The sequence below is a fragment of the Petaurus breviceps genome, unplaced genomic scaffold (genome assembly GCF_028583685.1).
Source record: "Petaurus breviceps papuanus isolate PSGF00001 unplaced genomic scaffold, PetGlider_PUasm1.0 174, whole genome shotgun sequence".
NCBI classification, from domain to species: Eukaryota; Metazoa; Chordata; class Mammalia; order Diprotodontia; family Petauridae; genus Petaurus; species Petaurus breviceps.
The window spans coordinates 14,943,946-14,961,867 of NW_027185761.1; the positions used below are offsets into that span (position 1 = coordinate 14,943,946).

The window sequence follows — 17,922 nt, forward strand, 5'->3', positions numbered from 1 at the left end:
ACAAGATGTCAGAGCTGGGAGGAAGCCTAGAACACAGAATGTCAGAGTTGAGAAGGCTCTTAGCACTCTTCTCTTAGTCCACCGCCTTCATTTCATAGATGAGAAAGCCAAAGCCCAGCGAGATGAAGGGCCATACCCAATGTCACATGGCTAGTTCATGGCAGAACCAGAATGGTCCAGTCCAGTGCTCTTTCCACAAATGCAGCTTTGAGGCCTCAGATTCCCTCTCTGTAAAGATGGTAATACCTGCCCTGCCCACTTCACTTCCCCAGTTCAAAGGAGCAAGTAGACAGAAAGAAGTGCTTTGGGAAGCAGGAGGCTTTTGTACATATAGAATATTGTTATGAATAATAGTGTGCTTGCATACGCATCCCTGGGCATGTCTGTGCATGTAGCCATGCTCGGCATGTAACCCAACAAGGACATGCTAAGTCTGGGTCTATTTACATGGCCTAGTAACAGTTGCTGTCATGCTTGGGGGTCTGGGGCAGTTGCAGAAGGGGGAGCCCATGATTCCTGGACACTTCTCAGCAACTCCTGGCTGCTCCAATTGTCTTCCTTATGCATTGTCTTGGAGACAAAGGTCTCCAAATACATGGTGGCAGCCTGGCCGCTACCAGGGCAACCCCAGAGCCTGAGTTACCTCCCAGGAAGGCCAGGCTTGTTCTCTCTCCCTTATGATTCCTGGCCTGTAAGGCTGGGGTAGGAAGACATGCTCATTCACAGAGCTCTCCTCATTTAAGGGCCTCATGGGGTGAGGGAGATCCACCTCCCTTCCTTCCCACCACCCCCCAAGTCAGGAAACCTTCTATTTGGGGAATGGACCAGGCAGGGTTGGGAAATGTAATTCTCATATCTCTACAATGCCCTTGGTTTTTTGTACTGAAGAGACATTGAATTCTGAGTACCACTGCCACCCCTCCTCCATAACCATTACCGAGTCCAACCCCAGCCATCCTTAAGACCTCATCAACCCTTTGAGTTTGGGTGTCCCATTTATCTGGGATGGTTCTGCTTGAAGGCAGGAATCATAGACATCAATTTACAGCTCAAAGGAATCGTGGAGATAATCACTAGTATAATCCCCTTACTTTATAGATGAGGAGTTAAAACCGAGAAGTGACTTGTCCAAGGTCACACAAATAGTAAGTGACAAAGTGAGGATTCAAATACAGATCCCCTGAATCCAAATCCTGTAATATTTCTACCCTACTCTATATGGACTCAATTACCTCTTGAGGTCCTGTCAAGCCTGAGCATTAGGGGAGTTTGTATTTGGACCCTGACCATCATGAAGACTTAAGCAAGTGATTAATTCCATTTTACAGAAACAAAACTGAGGTTGAGTCTTGTCTAAGGTGAACACAGTAAATGGTGGAGCTGGAAGACAAACTCAGCTTCTGACTTTGGATACAACAAATATTAGTCTTTAAATAGTCTAAATAATTTAAAGGCTGCCTCTACTCAGGTCACCAAGTGATGATTTTAATTTGCCCCCCCTCTCAAATAGTCTCCCTTAGCCCCCTAAGGTCACCTTTCTTATCCATAAGTGATCAGACCCTTGAATGGTCCTTTTGAGGCAGACAATCTGATGCTCACTCTTGTGCAAAGGTGAGTGACAGACCAATGGTGGGCTGAGAGCCTTCATTCTCCTGGCCCGCTTTCCCTTGACCTTTAAAGATAATGCTATTATGGCAAGATCAGGAAGCACTGCATCTCATCGGGGAAATCTCTCATTGAATTTCTTTGGAGCCACATTATTAATTCTCAGAAAAATCCAAAGTATGTTTTCCACCCCCGCAGCTTTGCAAGAAGGCACGGGAGAATAATGGTTTTCTTCTGGGCCATTGTTTGCCAGCACTGCTGGGCCTGTTAGAACAACCCTGCCCTTGGCCTGGTGGCTTTAGAAATGGATGGCAGCTGGGTTGGGTCAAACAAAAGCTCTCCAGGATAGTTACCAGTCCCCCTTGGCAGCCAGCTTTGCTTTGCTGCCTAACAAAGACATGTGTGGAGTGTGGTTTCTAAGACTTCAGCAGCCCCAGCAAACTATGGGAAGGATTTGGAATAATTCTCAGTGATTCCCTGTAGCAGGATTTAGTTAATCAGGACCACCTAAAGAAATACTTTCCAAGAATTGACATGGACATGTGTGTATGAAAATATATACATGTGTATATATATGGTGTATTATATATACATATATGTATATATGCACATACATATGTCTATAGAGAGAAACGTGTGTGTGTGTAGAGGGAGAGAGACAGACAGATAGACATATATAATCAAAAGCCATTCACCATTAGATCCATGGTCAAAGGATATGAATAAACACTTTTTAAAAAACTATGCACTATAAGGAACCACATGAAAACATGCTCTAAATCACTAACAATAAGAGGAGTTCAGATGAAGACAACTCTCATCGTGCAAATTGTCAAAAGCATCAGAGATGGGAACATTCATCGTGAGAGGGGTTGCACAAAGATTTCAATTTGGAATTATATGGGGAAAGTGATAAAACTGTACACGTTCTTCCAGGAATCCCACTATTGGACATATGTCCCATAAAAGCCAAAGACTAAAACAAACATTCAATATATTCCAAAATATTCATAACATGTTTTGGTCACAGAGAATTGTAAACAAAGCAGGTACCCATTGGTTGGGAAATGGGTATATATGGAAATTATATAAATTCAATGGCAGATAGATATAATGGAATATTATTGTGCAGGAAGAAATGATAAAGATTGGGGCAGCGAGGTGGCTCAGTGAATAGAGCACTGGCCCTGGGGTCAGGAGGACCTGAGTTCAAATCTGGTCTCAGACACAACACATACTAGCTGTGTGACCTTGGGCAAGTCACTTAACCCCAATTACCCCTCCCAAAAAAAGGCAAAAAAAAAAAGAAATTATAAAGATGAGGAATTCTGAGAAAAAATGGGAAGATTTGTTTGAACTGATAACAGAGCCAAGAAAACAACATACACAGATATATAACAGCATAAAGAGATCACTAACAGGAAACTGAACCCTGAATAATAGAAATACCAATGAAGATCCCAGAAGAGAGGGAGGGTGACAAGGCTAGTACACAAATAACATTTTCGAAAATATCTAAGTAGATAGGATCAGAGATTTAACATTGAAAGGGAACTTTAAGGTTATCTAGTGCAATCCCCTCATTTAACAGATGAGGAAAATGAGGCCCAAAGAGATTAAACGAGTTGACAAAAATCATACAGAAGTAGTCAGATTATCCTGAGAGGTTCAAGGATCCTAGAGGGAAGGGTGGACATCATGAAGTAGGTGGTATTCAGTCTGAGTCTTGGCTGAAGAGAATGCTGTCAAAATCTACAATGGTAAGGAGGCAAGAGAGGAAAAGATAAGAGGTTGAAATGGTAGTCCAGTTTGGTTAAAACATAGAGTATGTGAAAGGGAGTAAGTGTCATGAAATGAGGCTGGAAAGCCAGATTGGAGTAAGTCTTGAATGTTAGATTGAGGAGATTACATTTCATTTTGTAAACGATGAGGAGCCACATTGAAGAATTCTGATTGGGGAGTGATGCAATCATATTTGATGCTTTAGGAAGAGTCCCTTGGTAGCTATGGAAAGGATGGGTTAATGAGGGAAAAGACCAATGATGGAGAGGGCAATTAGGAGACAATTAAAAAAAAATAACACAATTCATTTGGAGGACCAAAAGATCTAGATTTTGAAGGTAACTCAAGAAAAAAGTAGTTATGAAGGGCTAATAGTAATAAAACTTCAAGGACTCAAATTATATGTCAAGTAGCAATCATCAAAACCATTTGGCATTGGTTTAAAAATAGAAAAGTAGATCAATGAAACAAATTACACAAGGGAGAATCAGAAAAAAAAATTGAACTTAATAACCCAGTGCTTGATAAATCCCAAAGCACAAACTACTTTAAAAAGAACTCCCCAGATAACAAGAATTTCTGGGAAAACTGGAGAGCAATTTGGCAGAAATTAATCATTTAGGTTTTTTTTTTAATTTAACAAAAACCAATTTTGTCTCCCTCCCACATCCACCATTTCTGCCCCCCCCCCAAAAAAAAGAAAAAGAAAATCCCTATTATGAATATTTATAGTAAAAAAAGAGAAATTCCTACATTGGCCACATCTGAAAAATACATGTCTCAATCTGTACCAAATCTATCACCTATCTAACTGCAATTGGGTAGAATGTCTCATCCTTCATGGGATGGATCCTTTAGTATCATGGCTGTTGATCAGAGTTCTTAAGTTTTCTAAAGCTGTTTGTCTTTATTGTTGTTATTGTATAAGTTTTTCTCCTGGTTCTTCTCATTTCACTTTGGATCAGTCCATACAAGTCTTCCCAGGTTTCTCTGAAATCATCCCCTTCATCATTTCTTATAGCACAATGTTATTTCATATATCATAAATTGTTTGGCCATTCCCCAATTGATAGCCACCCCCTAATTTTTCCAGTTCTTTGTCACCACAAAAAGAGTTGCCTTTGTACAAGTGGTAGTATCACTGAGTCAAAGAGTATGAATTTTAGTGACTTTGGGGGGATAGTTCCAAACAACTTTCAATAATGACTGAACCAGGGGTGGGGAGCCTATGGCCTTAAGACCATATGTGGCCCTCTGGGTCCTCAAGCACAGCTCTTTGAGTACAAGTTTTACAGAACAAATCCTTTTATTAAGGGAATTTGTTCTGTAAAGTTTAGAGTCAGTCAAAAGGTCACACTTGGGGACCTCAAGGGCCATATGTGGTCTCAAGGCCGCAGGTTCCCCACCCCTGCTTGACCAATTCACAGCTTCCTTAACAGTGCATTAAAGTGCCTGTTTTCCCATAACCCCTCCAACAAGAAGTTTATATATACCAATGTATTATTTCATATTCTACAATAAATTCAAAATGGATACAAGACATAAATATTAATAATCGTGTCATTTTAAAAAAGCAAAACGGATCAAATGCCTTTTAAACTATTGGTAGAGAGCGAATTCTTAACAAAACAAGGAAAAGAATCAATTGCAAAAGATAAAGTGAACCATTTTGATTATGTGAAACCAGAAAGCCTTTGCATGGATAAAATTTATGCAATTAGGATAACAAGGGGAGTGGGCAACTGGGGAAAAAGCTTTGCATCAAATTGATCTCTGACAAAGTCCTGATAGCTAAGATACATAGACATCTAACAGAAATACACAAGGCCAAAAGTCATTCCCCAATAAGAAACTTCGGGGCCCATCTAGTTCAATTCCCTCATTTTACAAATGAGGAGACTGAGGCCCAAGGTGATTAAGTGACTTACCCAAGCATGAAAGGTGGGATTTGAACCCAGAATTTCTAACATTAGAGTCAGTACTCTTTCCGATATACTAGTTAAGCAGTAAAAGATTCAAACAAACTGTTCTAAAATGATAGTATTTCAAACTTAACAACCACATGAAAGGATGGTCCAAATCACTAATAAAGGGACTGCAAACCAAGTAATTAGTGATTTCACCTCACATTCAATAAGTTGGCAAAGAGGACAAAAGACGGGAATAGTCAATGTTAGAGGGGTTTGGTTTTGGAGCTGCAAGATAGTCTAACCATTCTAGAAAGCAATTTAAAACACCCATGCCCTTTAACCCAGAGATTACCCTAGCAGGTACATAGCCCAAAGAAGGTCAACGACAAAAAGAAAAGCCCATATCACTCCAAAATACCTATAGCAACACTTTTTGTAGTAGCAAAGAATTCGAAACAAAGTAGATCTAGATTTTGAAGGTAACTCATGAAAACCATCAATTGTAGAATAAATAAACAAACTGTAGTACATGAATATAATGAAACATTTCTGTACTATCAAAAACAATGAACATAATGAATTCAGAGAAGTATGGAAAGATTTTATATGGAACTCACAGAATGAAGTAAGCAGAATCAGGAAAACAAGCTACACAATGACTACAATCATGTATCTGGAAAGAACAACAATAACCAATTGAAAATGAAAGCTACAAAATTATGATGACCAAGCTTCTCCCCAAAGGAGAGATATGAGAAGACACCTCGCCCCGATTCTTTGTTGTTCTTTCTTTCTTGGGTATTGAACAATAACTATATCATCAGACTTTTAAAAAAAAATATTGGTTAGTTTTACAGATTTTTTAAAAATGAAAATGACCCTCAGATGGGCAGGTAGTAGAGGAGACACGATGGGAAATGTAGGTGATATTAAAACAAAAGATAACGAAAATTATTTTTACAAGACAATTTCGATAATCTAGGCAATGACCTATTCCCTATTCTGAACTAATAGAGAGTTGGCAATAGGCATATAAAGGAAGGGATGGATGTAAAAACTTATAATTGTGACTGTTAGAGCTGGAAGAGACTTTAAAACATAAAAAGTCAGAGCTAGAAGAATGAATATAGAATGTTAAGAGCTGAGAGGAAATTCGCAGCTCAAGCCATTATGGCCTCCTTACTTTGTACTTACAAATCAGCTAATCTCCAAAGAAACTCAGGCAGTCATAATGTGTTGAATAAAACCTCTGACTTGATTGCATGTTCCCATATTCATGGAAATAGGCGTATTTGGGAGCTAGACAATGGCTCCAGATTACACAGTCCCTGGCATGAGAAGTAGCAATAACTGACCAAAAAAACCCCCAGCTGTGTGGCCATCCAAAGCCCAATGAATGGCATTCCATGAGGGGGTTGGGAAAGGATAGATGGCAGAATGTCAGTCTTGCACACTTTTTTTTTTTTAACAATTTTCATTGCCCTGAAGATATGATGTGAAACCTGAGCTCCCCCTACCTGAATCTGATAAAATCTATTTCTCTCTCTCACTCTATCTTTGCTTTACAGGTCAGAGATCAGGAAACTACCAACCCACCCGAATGATCAGAAAAAGACAAAAGCAGATGATGAGTCAGAAACTGGAAGGGCTTCCTCTCCTGGGCAGTCAGATGGAATCTCTCCCCCCGAAGGGGCAGCAGCTGCAGAAGATGATATGAGCTGCAGATATGTTGATGAAGGTTAGATCCGTGGGGGTTGTGGCTTTGAGATCAGTAGCTTAGAGCGAGGGGCTAAGGAGGATAAGGTGAGGGGTTCAGTCTTCACTTGGGTGACTCTGCTCTCGGCAGTGACAATAGATGGTACTCCCAAGCCTGACCAGCCATCTCAAAAGATGTGTGCTGATGAACCATCCTGCAAGGCTCCCTGTCTTCAAAGTCACCACCTATAGGATTCCCTGCCCATAACTACAACCTCAGGAATAATAGTATTCTGGTAAATGTTTAACCACTAACTCTGATAGGGAGGGGAGAATGTATGCAGGATGCAGTTTCAAGTTTAATTCACATTGTTAGCATTTTCTTCATTAATTTCATAAATCTATACAGTCAATGAAACAATAAATCAAGCCCTAATTTGTGGCATTTGCCAATTTCTGAGGTGTAATGATCATCCTGTAAATTTAACATAGTTGGCTCTGATAAGCTGGTTAAAGCTGCCTCCAGCATACCACTAGCCTTTCCTTCAACTGCCAGTCCTTTCCTTAGTCTTTGTCTTTCACGGGTCACTTGCATGCTAGACCTCTGGAGAAAAGCCAAAAAAATAGGATATTATAAGGGCACAGCCTCAATACAGGACATTAATTTTATGAGAAGAGAACACAGTTGTTCTCCAAAGCCCCATAAAGCAGAAATGAAGGCCAGGGAGGTGATTTCCTCTCAGCGTATGGGAAAGCTTTCTAACAATATGATGTAGTGAGTTTTCTGTTTCTAGTAGTAATCAGAGGTCAAAACCTGACAAAGACAACTTGGGGGGCTTCTGACACCTATGTGGAAGATCTGCCCAGGTGACCTCCAAGGTCCATCTCCATCCACTCTTGAGATTTATGATCCTATGATATGGAAATAGAAAGTAGAAGCAAAGTCCAGCTCATAGAATACATGTTACTTATTGTAGGATTTAGGATCTAAGATCTGGAGTTGGAAGGGACCTTAGAGTCCACTGAGTCTAGGTTCAGAGTAGTTAAGTGACTTGCCCAGAGTCACACAGCTAATAAATATCTGAGGCTGTCTGAACATAGAAGAATGTAGATCTTCCTGACTCCAAGTTTAGAGCTTGGATTCCTCCGGCATACATCTGTTCAACAAGTCCATCCTGTTCACATCCCAGGTCCTTCTCAGATTTCCCAAAAAAGTCTTGATTTTCCTTCTAATTTCTCTGTATTCTGCTCTCAGTTAGGGCCAAGTCACCCTGATGAGCTCTGCTGACCTGCCACAGAGTACTTTTTTTCTGGTCTCCAAATTCTAATCTCTCCTTCTTCCTCTTGCCCGTTACCTCCAACCCATGGTGGAGAGAATGCTTGAATTTGGAGTCAACCTGAGTTTGAATCCCTGCTCTGACACATAACTAGTGACATGATCTCGGAGAAAAACACCTGACCTCTTTCTTTAGTTTCCTCGAACATAAAATGGGAAAAGCTTTTTATAAAATATAAAGGGTTTTTGAAATGTGAGTGAATATTAGTATCACTACTATGGAATACTATTATTATTCCTGGGAGAGGCAGCATGATACAGTGTATTTTGGAGGGAGGGAAGGCAATAGGGGTTAAGTGACTTGCCCAGGGTCACCTAGCTAGTAAGAGTCTAAAACCAGATTTGAACTCAGGTCTTCCTGACTCCAGGGCCAGTGCTCTATCCACTGCACCACCCAGCTGCTCCATGATGTAGTATATTGAGAACTGACTTTGGAGCCAGGAGAACTGGGTTCTCCAGAGATCATGCCTGGAACCTTTCCAAAACCTTTCAGAGTTTATATTCTACCGGCATAGCCGTCAACAACCTGAGGTCATCTCTAGGGAATTGTGAGGCATCAAGTAAGATTTTTGATGACAGCAGATAGATGGCCCATTTGTGGCACTAATGGTCAAGCAATGTTAAGAGACTGAGAAAAAGGTTCCCAGCATGTTGGATAAGATTTGTGCAAGATGAGAAAGCATGACCAAGATGTAATCTTCACTGTAGATGGGTATTGTCACCATGCTGAGGTCACAGCTCCATCCAAGTACTGAAGCATTAGTATGCCTTTGTCCCCTTTGAGCCACTAGTATCTGGGAACCTCTTAGTTTTGTCTTTCTTTCCTGAAGAGTGAAGAGAGGAAGTACTTGTTTATCCACTGGCAATTAAATTTTAATGACAAGTCATTGACTTGGACCCAAGCCCCCTTTCATTGACAGGCTGTCTTAAAACTACCCCAGGTTCCCAGCTTTGAGTCAGGACCCTGGAAGAACTACATCTCACAAGTCTTCCACTGATGTTTCTTTTCCCAGGTCAACCAGGCAGCACATGTACTAATTCCAAGCAAAAGCCATTTAGTTGAGGAGCATAGTGAAGTAAATTATGAGGGAAATTATCACCCTTCCCCTAAACATATGGCTACACTCTCCCACAGATTCCCTTCTCCATAGTGGGAGAAGGAAAACACATGCTTAAAGAACACATGTGGATAGTTTATACTAGCCAGGGCAACACCTGATCCTAGAGCTACATCCCCACCGGAACCCCTATCTGCTGCTTGATTCCCTAAAGAGCCCCCAATGTCACCTGTTGGTCCAGGGGTACATATATCATTAGACTGCGAACAGTTTTCTTTATTGCTACAAAATGCTGGGGTTCTCTCAGCATTTTTTTTCTACTGCTTTACCATCCCAATGTTTCTACAGAGTGGACCTTCAGCTGGATCCCCCCCAAATTACAATAGCTAATCCAAGAGCCAGCTCAGCTGTTTCACGTTCAGAGCTAGCCAACCAGAGAAGCCCTCGGACCTTGTCTAGCTTTTTTAACTGAGCCCAGTGAACTTTTTTACGTAGTATGGGGAAATCCTATTTTACTCTTATCATATCCCTAATCTATATAAATAACCCTAGAAGCTTCACTTAACAAGACTGAAAGGGGATTGGTAAAGCTGCCAACCTTCCCTAGTATGTAATCTTTGTTCTGCTTTCCTGCCGGGAGCAAAGTTGATGCTCTCCTTATAAATGATATCCCCACTGGACCTTGGTGTTAGATCTCACACTCAGGCACATTCAGTAGTGAGGGAATGCTACAGCTGGTCCCAAGAGAGTCCAGAGTGTGCATTGACTCAGCATGCATCTGTCCTCCTCAGATCAAACTCAGTACCATGCCCACAGAAGTGCCACTTTCCCATCCAAAAGTAAGCCCATAGTCTGTGTATGGCTACATACCACATTCTGCCGGAGTATTGCCCATAGCAGACCCCCAAAATCTAATCACAAGGAAATACTAAGAGAGTTGTAAAATAATGAGAACCAGAGAATAAAAAGTCACATCTCATGAGGGATATTTCTGGAATTTATATAGCCAAGAATGAAATTAGTACTTTTCCAGGAGATAGTCCCAGAGCCTAAATCACTCAGTGATATTGCTGCTTTTAGCTCTTCAAGACTTTAATGAATCTTTGATCTCCCCAATACAGGCACACCCTTCACTAGTACAGATCACAGCTCTCAGCTCTGCAGTTCTCATCCTTGGCCTCCCATCAGTCTCCCACTGAGGACCCACCCCATCCCCCAAAGGTCTCCCTCTTGGACTTTGAATATTCTATGCCAGGGCAGCACCCAGGTTGTTCATCTACCCTCCCACTTTATTGATTAATGACCATCAAGCCCAGGTCCTTTACTGATCACTGTTTCCTGTGTGATATCACCAACACCACTTTAATGGAGAGATGGAAATCACCTGCTTCCTAATGCTGATAATCCTTAAACAGCCTAGAAGAAAGCTCTAGGTCATGTTCCTGAGCTCAGCAGATCTTCCTTCTGCAAATCACTGATCCTGTGCCTTGCTGTTTTCTGCCCTGTCATAAAAGAGATGGTTCCTCATAGCCAGCAAATAGAACGGCATCACTAGCTGTCTTTCCTTCCCTGGGATAGGGCTGAAGAGCTGTGTAGCATTCTGTGAATGACCTGAGATTCAAGCATCCAGCCCTGGGCTCTTCTTTCTCCCCGCAGGAGATGAGCAGCTGTTCCGCTCTGTGGAGGGTCAGGCAGCCTCGGATGAAGAAGAGGAAAAGTGGCCAGGGGAGCAGCAGACCCAGGTGGCCGAGGTGAAGAAGCTACTGGCCCGCATTTCAAGCTGTGGGAGTGGGTATGTGTCACTTAGAACTGTGGAATCAGAGAATGTCATCTATGCCCAACCCCACCCCTGACCCCCATAGAATATTAGCTCGTTGTGACCAGGGGCAGGTTCTTGTTTTGTCTCTGTATCCATGATGCAGTGCAAAAAGTTTGAGTTCTAGAGTCTGAAGTCTATTGTTGTTCATCAGTCATGTCCAACTCTTCATGACCCCATTTGGGATTTTCTTGGCAAAGATATTGGAGTTGTTTACCATTTCCTTCTCCAGTTCATTTACAAATGAGGAAAGTGAGGCAAGTAGGGCTAAGTGACTTGCTCAGGGTCACACAGCCTATAAACAGCTGAGGCTGGATTTGAACTCAGGTCTTCCTGACCCCAGGTCTGGCACTCTATCCATTGTGCCACCTAGCTGCCCAGAGTCTGGAGATTCTAGGTTTAAATTCCAGTTCTTCTACTACTTATGACCTTAGGCAAATCATCTACCCTCCCTGGGCCTCAGTTTCCTCATCTGTAAAATGACTAGGGTTGGACTAGATGGCCTCTGGGGTCCTCCCAACTCTGCATCTACTATCCTATAATCCTATGATCACCAATGCCTTGTATATAGTAGGTACTTAAATAAATATCCATTGTAGAGTTGAGTTGAAAGGGACCTTAGCTCTTCACAGAAGTTGGTGGTCAAAATTGTGTGGGGAGTCCAGGATTAGAGATGGTGCTCCTTTCCTGTCAGAGAGTCTCTGAGGATACAGAACCCTAGGACAAGATGAATGCTTTCCCTTTCAAGCCCCAAGATTGTCCATAGAAACAAATAGTAGTTAGGGCAAGGACAGTGTCTAACCTAAATTTGCTATCTCCTCTTTGTTCAGAGCTCATTGAACAGAGTAGGTGTTGGCTTGATTGATTGAATGAATAAATAAATGAAATAGAAGCCACAAGAACAATGTCCACAGCAGCCACATTTTTAATACAGTGTAAGAATTGGGTTCTTATCCATTTCTTTTTCTAACCTGCTGTAAAAGATGGAGTTCTGAAGGCAGCAAGGAGGGTGGGTCAAAGGTATTGTGAACAGGTAGGAGGCTAGTCTGGGTGAGAGTACACAGGGGGTTATGGAAAACCCAAGGATAGCATGAGAATTCTGGCGTTCTAGTGTTGGGAGGCAGGCGGCAGATACAGAAAGGGAAAGAGCCAAGACAAACTTCCAGGGTTACCTACTTCTCAGTGATACTCGAGGCTCCTGCCACTCCTGGAGACCAGGCTGGCCACACTAAGCCTGGACCTTTACCTTGCCCTGACTGGTTGGGGCAGGTATGGGTAGCCAAGTGCCCAGGTGCACTGGCTTGTCTCAAATGCTGCCTCAGTGAGAATGGACCATGCCCATCTCTGAAGTCACAAGCAGAAGCCAGGTGCAGTATAAGACTATGAGAGTCAAACTACCAGAAGAGTCACACTGTTGAAAGATCTGCCAACACATTCAACACTTTCAGACTCTGTTCACATAGCAGTTCTCCTGAAGGATCTCAAAGACCTTCGTGAACATTTATTTCATCTGTGCTCCTATCTTTGGATGTCTACATTATCCATCAGCATGATGTACTGGGAAGAGCCCCAGACTGGGCGTCAGAAAACCCAGGCTTCTATCACAGATCTGCTGCTTACTAGCTTATACCACCTTGGCCAAGTCTGAGCCTTAATTTCCTCATTTGTAAAATAAAGATAGTTAATACCTATTCTTCCTATTCCAGAGATGTTATGAGGACCAAATGAATAATGCAATATATGAAAGGCACTCTACAAACTTTAAAGTGCAACATAAAAGTTATTATTATTCATATAATAAGTATAATTCATTTTATTCAATATGACCAATAATGATATTGATTATTCCTATAACAACTAACATGTTGCTCTGTAAGGTTTTAAAAGCACTTTCAATATTTGATCCTCACAACAACCCTGTGAAGTAGGTGCAATTGTTATCCCCATTTTACCAATGAGGAACGTGGGGAATCATAAAGCTAAGGGACTTACCTAAGGTCACACAGCAAGTGGCAGTGGCAAGATTCTAACCCAGGTCTTCCTGTCTCCAAATTTGTTGCTCCACTTACCAGACTACAGTGATACAGTCTTTGGGTCACAGCATCTCATGAAACTATCTAGTAAAGCTTAGCAGAACCTCCATTCTTTCTTTGCAAAGGTGGAAGACTATGGGTATGAAATAGGGCATTGGATGGATTGGTTAATTTTGCTAACCTGCTTTGTTATTATTGTTCTTTAGCTTCTTCTTTGTTCTGAGAGAGGGCATTCTGGATAGGGGAAGAGGGAAGGCTCACAGCATCACAGATGATCCAGAAAGGACTTTGTAACTTCCTGGAGGTCCAACATTCAATCCACCACCCCACAATGCCTTACACTTGGGCCAGGCTTAGGTTGGGTAGGAGAAAAGAGGGAGAGAGATGGGAGACAGTGATTTCAGGAGAGGCCCCTGTTAACTCCCTCAAAACAAAGACAAGGATCTACACTGGGGGGGGCAGGGCAGGACCCAGAGGGAGGTCCCATCATTATTTGGTTTCCTTTATGCAGATGTGATGACAGAACAGCCAAGAAGCTCATGTCTTACTTTGGCCACTTTGGCAGTGACGAACACACCAGTGCCCTGGGGGAGCTGGGGGAGCAGATTGTCACCCTGACGGAGCAGCTGGGGAACATGGGACAAGACGTGAAGGTCCTTGACACTAGTGACCAGGAGGTAAGAGGCCCAAGGCAGCCTGGCCCAGCTTTTTCATGAGGAAGCATTTCATCTTTATGACCCCACAAAGCAAGAGCCATGTTTCAAATGGTCTGGTCATCATTTTGCATTTGACTGTGCATCAGCTACCCAAGAACTTTTGAAAGAGTAGATAGATGGATGGATGGATAAGTGATGGATGGATAGATGGATAGATAGAAAAAAAAACAGACAGAAACATAGATAATTTGTTTATTTTTGGCAAATTCATGACCCAAGGCATCAATTAACAACCCAAGGCATCAACTAAGCTAGTCAAAATGGTAGTCAGTTTTCAAATGCAAATTGTTGCTGTGCTTTTAACAAAACATTCTGTTGAAATTTGGTACTGGCCTCCTTCCCTTTTTTGCAGAGGTGGGGGACTCTGGATGTGGAACATCATATCTACTATCGGACTTGGCTAATGTCTTGGTTAGTTTTGTGGAATTGATTTCTTTCTCCTTTTTTTATTCTTTGTTACAAGGGATAGCTCTTTGGGACAGGGAGGAGGCAAGAGATATTTGGAAAGGAAGGTGGTGTAAAAACTGTTTTATCAGTAAAAATGTTTGATTCAAGTTCTATCAAGAAAAAATTTAAACAGTTTTTAAAAATATGGTGCATGGGGACATAGATGGCAGTCACATGATTGCACATAAGGACTTCAGCTCAAAGAAATATGAGTTTAATTAGCAGTAATGTTTTCTCTGTTTTGTGATCTGGTAATTGGTCTCTTTCACTTGCAGCTGCAGAAAATAGGCAGGATTCAATTCAAGAAACATTTATAAAGTACCTCGTATGTTCAAGGCACTGTGGGAGGCCATGGGGATACAAATAGGAAAGTGAGACAGTCCCTGCTCTCAAGGAGCTTATGTTTTACTAGAACATACAATACACACTCACATAAGAACACTAGGCCTGGAATCAGGAAGACCTGAGTTCAAATGTAATCCTGGGCAAGTCATTTAACTCTATTTGCCTCAGTTTCCTGATCTGTAAAATGAGCTGCAGAAGGAAATGTCCACACTACTCCAGTATCTTTGCCATGAAAACCCCAGGTGGGGACATGACTGAAAGGACTGAATATCAAGAAATACAAAATAAATGTAATGTGAGGAGGAAGGGAGAATTAGGGAAGGTGGGACTGGGGGGCTTCACAGAGGAGAACCTGAGCCTAACCTTGAAGGAAGCGAAAGGCAAGAAAGGAGCACATTCCAGACGTGACGGAAAGCCTGGGTGAAGACTTGTGATGGGAGATGACTTCAGAAACCAGTTAGAAGGATGATTTGGCCCGATCACAGAGTATATGAAGGGAAGTAATGTAAACCAGGTATGAAGTGGGAACCAGGATGTGGGAAAGCTCAAAATGCCACTCTAAAGAGTTTGTATTTTATTCTAAAGGTAACAGAGAGAAACAACGTCAGGGGACTGATCAGTGTTTTAGTTTAATTTGGCAGCTGGGTCATTTCAGTCATTTCACTTGTGTCCCATTCTTTGTGACCCATTTGGGGTTTTCTTGGCAGAGATACTAGAGTGGTTTGCTGTTTCCTTCTCCAGCTCTCACTTTAAGGAAAGTGAAGCAAACAGGGTTAAGTGACTTGCCCTGGGCCACACAGCTAGTAATTTCCCAAGACCTTATTTGAACTCAGGACTTCCTGATGCTAGGTTCAGCACCCTGTCCACTGTGCCACCTAGCTAGCTGCCCCATTGGCAGCTAGATAGAAGTGACATAAAAACTAAATGTTTTATCAACAAAAATTATTTGTTCACATTCTATCAAGATAAATTGTAATACGGTTATTAAAAAGAAAAATTAACAGGGAGGATAGATGACAGTCATATGATTCCATTTGAGGGAAGAGAGGAGAAACCAGAAGCATGGAGACCAATGAGGAGGCCATTACAGTAAATGAGAGGTGATGAGATCCTCAAGTAGGATAGGAGATATGTGAAAAGATTGAATGATGACGCACTTGCCTTGACCAAGATGTAAAAATGTGAGTGGAGGATTTAGAACTCAAAATTCTAAAAAAACAAATGTGAAAAATTGTTGTTAGGGGCAGCTAGGTGGCTCAGTGAATAGAGTACTAGCCCTGGAATCAGGAGGACCTGAGTTCAAATCCAGCCTCAGACACTTAACACAAAAACTAGCCATGAGACCTTGGGCAAGTCACTTAACCCCAATTGCCCTCCAAAAAAGGAAAACATTTTGTTTTTACATGCAATTAAAATATCGAAATTATATGCAATTAAAAATAAAATACTGTTTAATGTGAGTTTTTCGGGAGCTGTGGCCAAGCCATTGCCTTCTTAGAAGAGTCTCAAGATACAATGTTCCACATCCAAACACCTTGAGAATTCTGCAAACAGAATTACATTTTCACACATAGCAGACGTTCATAAGTCCATAATGGCCTTAGAGCAAGGCACTTGGGCACTAAGGGTCTTCTCTTCTCTAATGTGATATACAACACCCAGGCAACAGAACTCCAGGAGACCCAACTATGGAGGGCGATACTGGGGCTAGGAGCTGGGCTCCCTCTTCCCCTTGGCCTCCATGTTAGCTGTATGCTGTCTAAGAAGGATGAGGAGGAGATGTGTGTGGTGTGTGTGTGTGGGTGGGTGTGGGTGTGTGGCAGGAGGAGCCTCCAGAAGCTAACCACATGGCAGCAGTTTGGGAAGCAGACTGTTAGGTCATAAATTACAAAAGGTGCAATGAGATGTGTAAGGGAAGGAAGGATAGGCGGCCAAATTAAAAGCAAGAAGACTCAGTGACCAGAGTAAGGTTCAGTTCTGCTCCAAAAGGTGGCTTGAGGGACTTGGATGCTAGTCTTTGTTCTGACAGTTGCTAGTCACATGGCCTTGGCCATGTAACCTGTGTGAGCCTCAGTATTCTTATCTATAGAATGGGGATAATAACACACACACTTCCCACTTACTATATACTTGTATGACTCAAATGAGGATTTGTCCATAAAGTACTTTGTAACCCTTTGAGGTGCTGTCCATCTGGCAAAGTTGGAAGATCACTGACCTTGAGAATCAGGAGACCTAGATCTCTTCTCTATAACTTGTACTTACAAGCTGTGTGACCATAGACAAGTAACTTAACCACTCTGTGACAGTTTCTTCATCTATAAAATGGGGGGGGGGGAAGAAAGGTAGGGCTTAGACTAGATGATCTCTAAGGTCCCTTCCATCTCTGAATTAATACTTTTCTCATCTTTGTTCCTCTCTAGGCAACATGACAGGTGAAAGAATAGCTGAGTTTAGAATCTGAGGACCTGGGTTCAAATCCTAGTTCTGTCCCTTACTTTGTGTATGACCTTAAGCAAATTACTTAACCCTTCCAGGTCTCAGTTTCTTCATCTGTAAAACGGGGAGTTTGGAGTAGATCAGGGGGTTTTCAAATCGTGATCTGGGGACCACTGGAATTCCTGAAGGTCTTTTCAGAATATCTGCAAGGTCAGAACTATTTTCATAATAATACTAATATGTTTTCATTTTGATTGTGGTAAATACCAATTGATATAGCCCATCTAAACAAAAGCTCTTTGGGGTCCTCAACAATTTTTAAGAGTATAAGGAAACAAAAAGTTTGAGAACTGCTCACCTAGGTGATCCTTTGAAGTCCTTTCTAGCTTTAAATTATTGAAGATCCTAAGATCATCTCTCTCAGCCTCCATTTCTTTTTACAAATTCCAGTTTCTTTCCTTCTTTTTTTTTGCTTTTTTTGTAGGGGGGAGGGCAGGGCAATTGGGGTTAAGTGACTTGCCCAAGGTCACATGGCTAGTACATGTTAAATGTCTGAGGTAGAATTTGAACTTGGGTCCTCCTCACTTCAGGGCCAGTGCTCTATTCACTGTGCCACCTAGCCACCTCCAGTTTCTTTATTTCAGTGAAAAAAATCTATTTTCTCTCCCCCCTCATAAAAAAACACCTTCACAATAAACACACATAGTCAAGCAAGATAAATTTCCACACTGTCCATGTTC

The 17,922-nt window shown here is 41.8% G+C and overlaps 1 protein-coding gene across 1 annotated transcript in view; it reads left to right on the forward strand.

Annotated features, from left to right (window-relative positions):
- EFCC1 (EF-hand and coiled-coil domain containing 1) overlaps positions 1 to 17,922 on the forward strand; it is an 80,294-nt gene that overhangs the window by 51,345 nt on the left and 11,027 nt on the right. Inside the window, exons 3-5 of the mRNA XM_069083781.1 lie at positions 6,866 to 7,035; positions 11,043 to 11,178; positions 13,747 to 13,912. Coding sequence (XP_068939882.1) covers positions 6,866 to 7,035; positions 11,043 to 11,178; positions 13,747 to 13,912 — 472 coding nt within the window. The remainder of the gene's footprint in view (positions 1 to 6,865; positions 7,036 to 11,042; positions 11,179 to 13,746; positions 13,913 to 17,922) is intronic.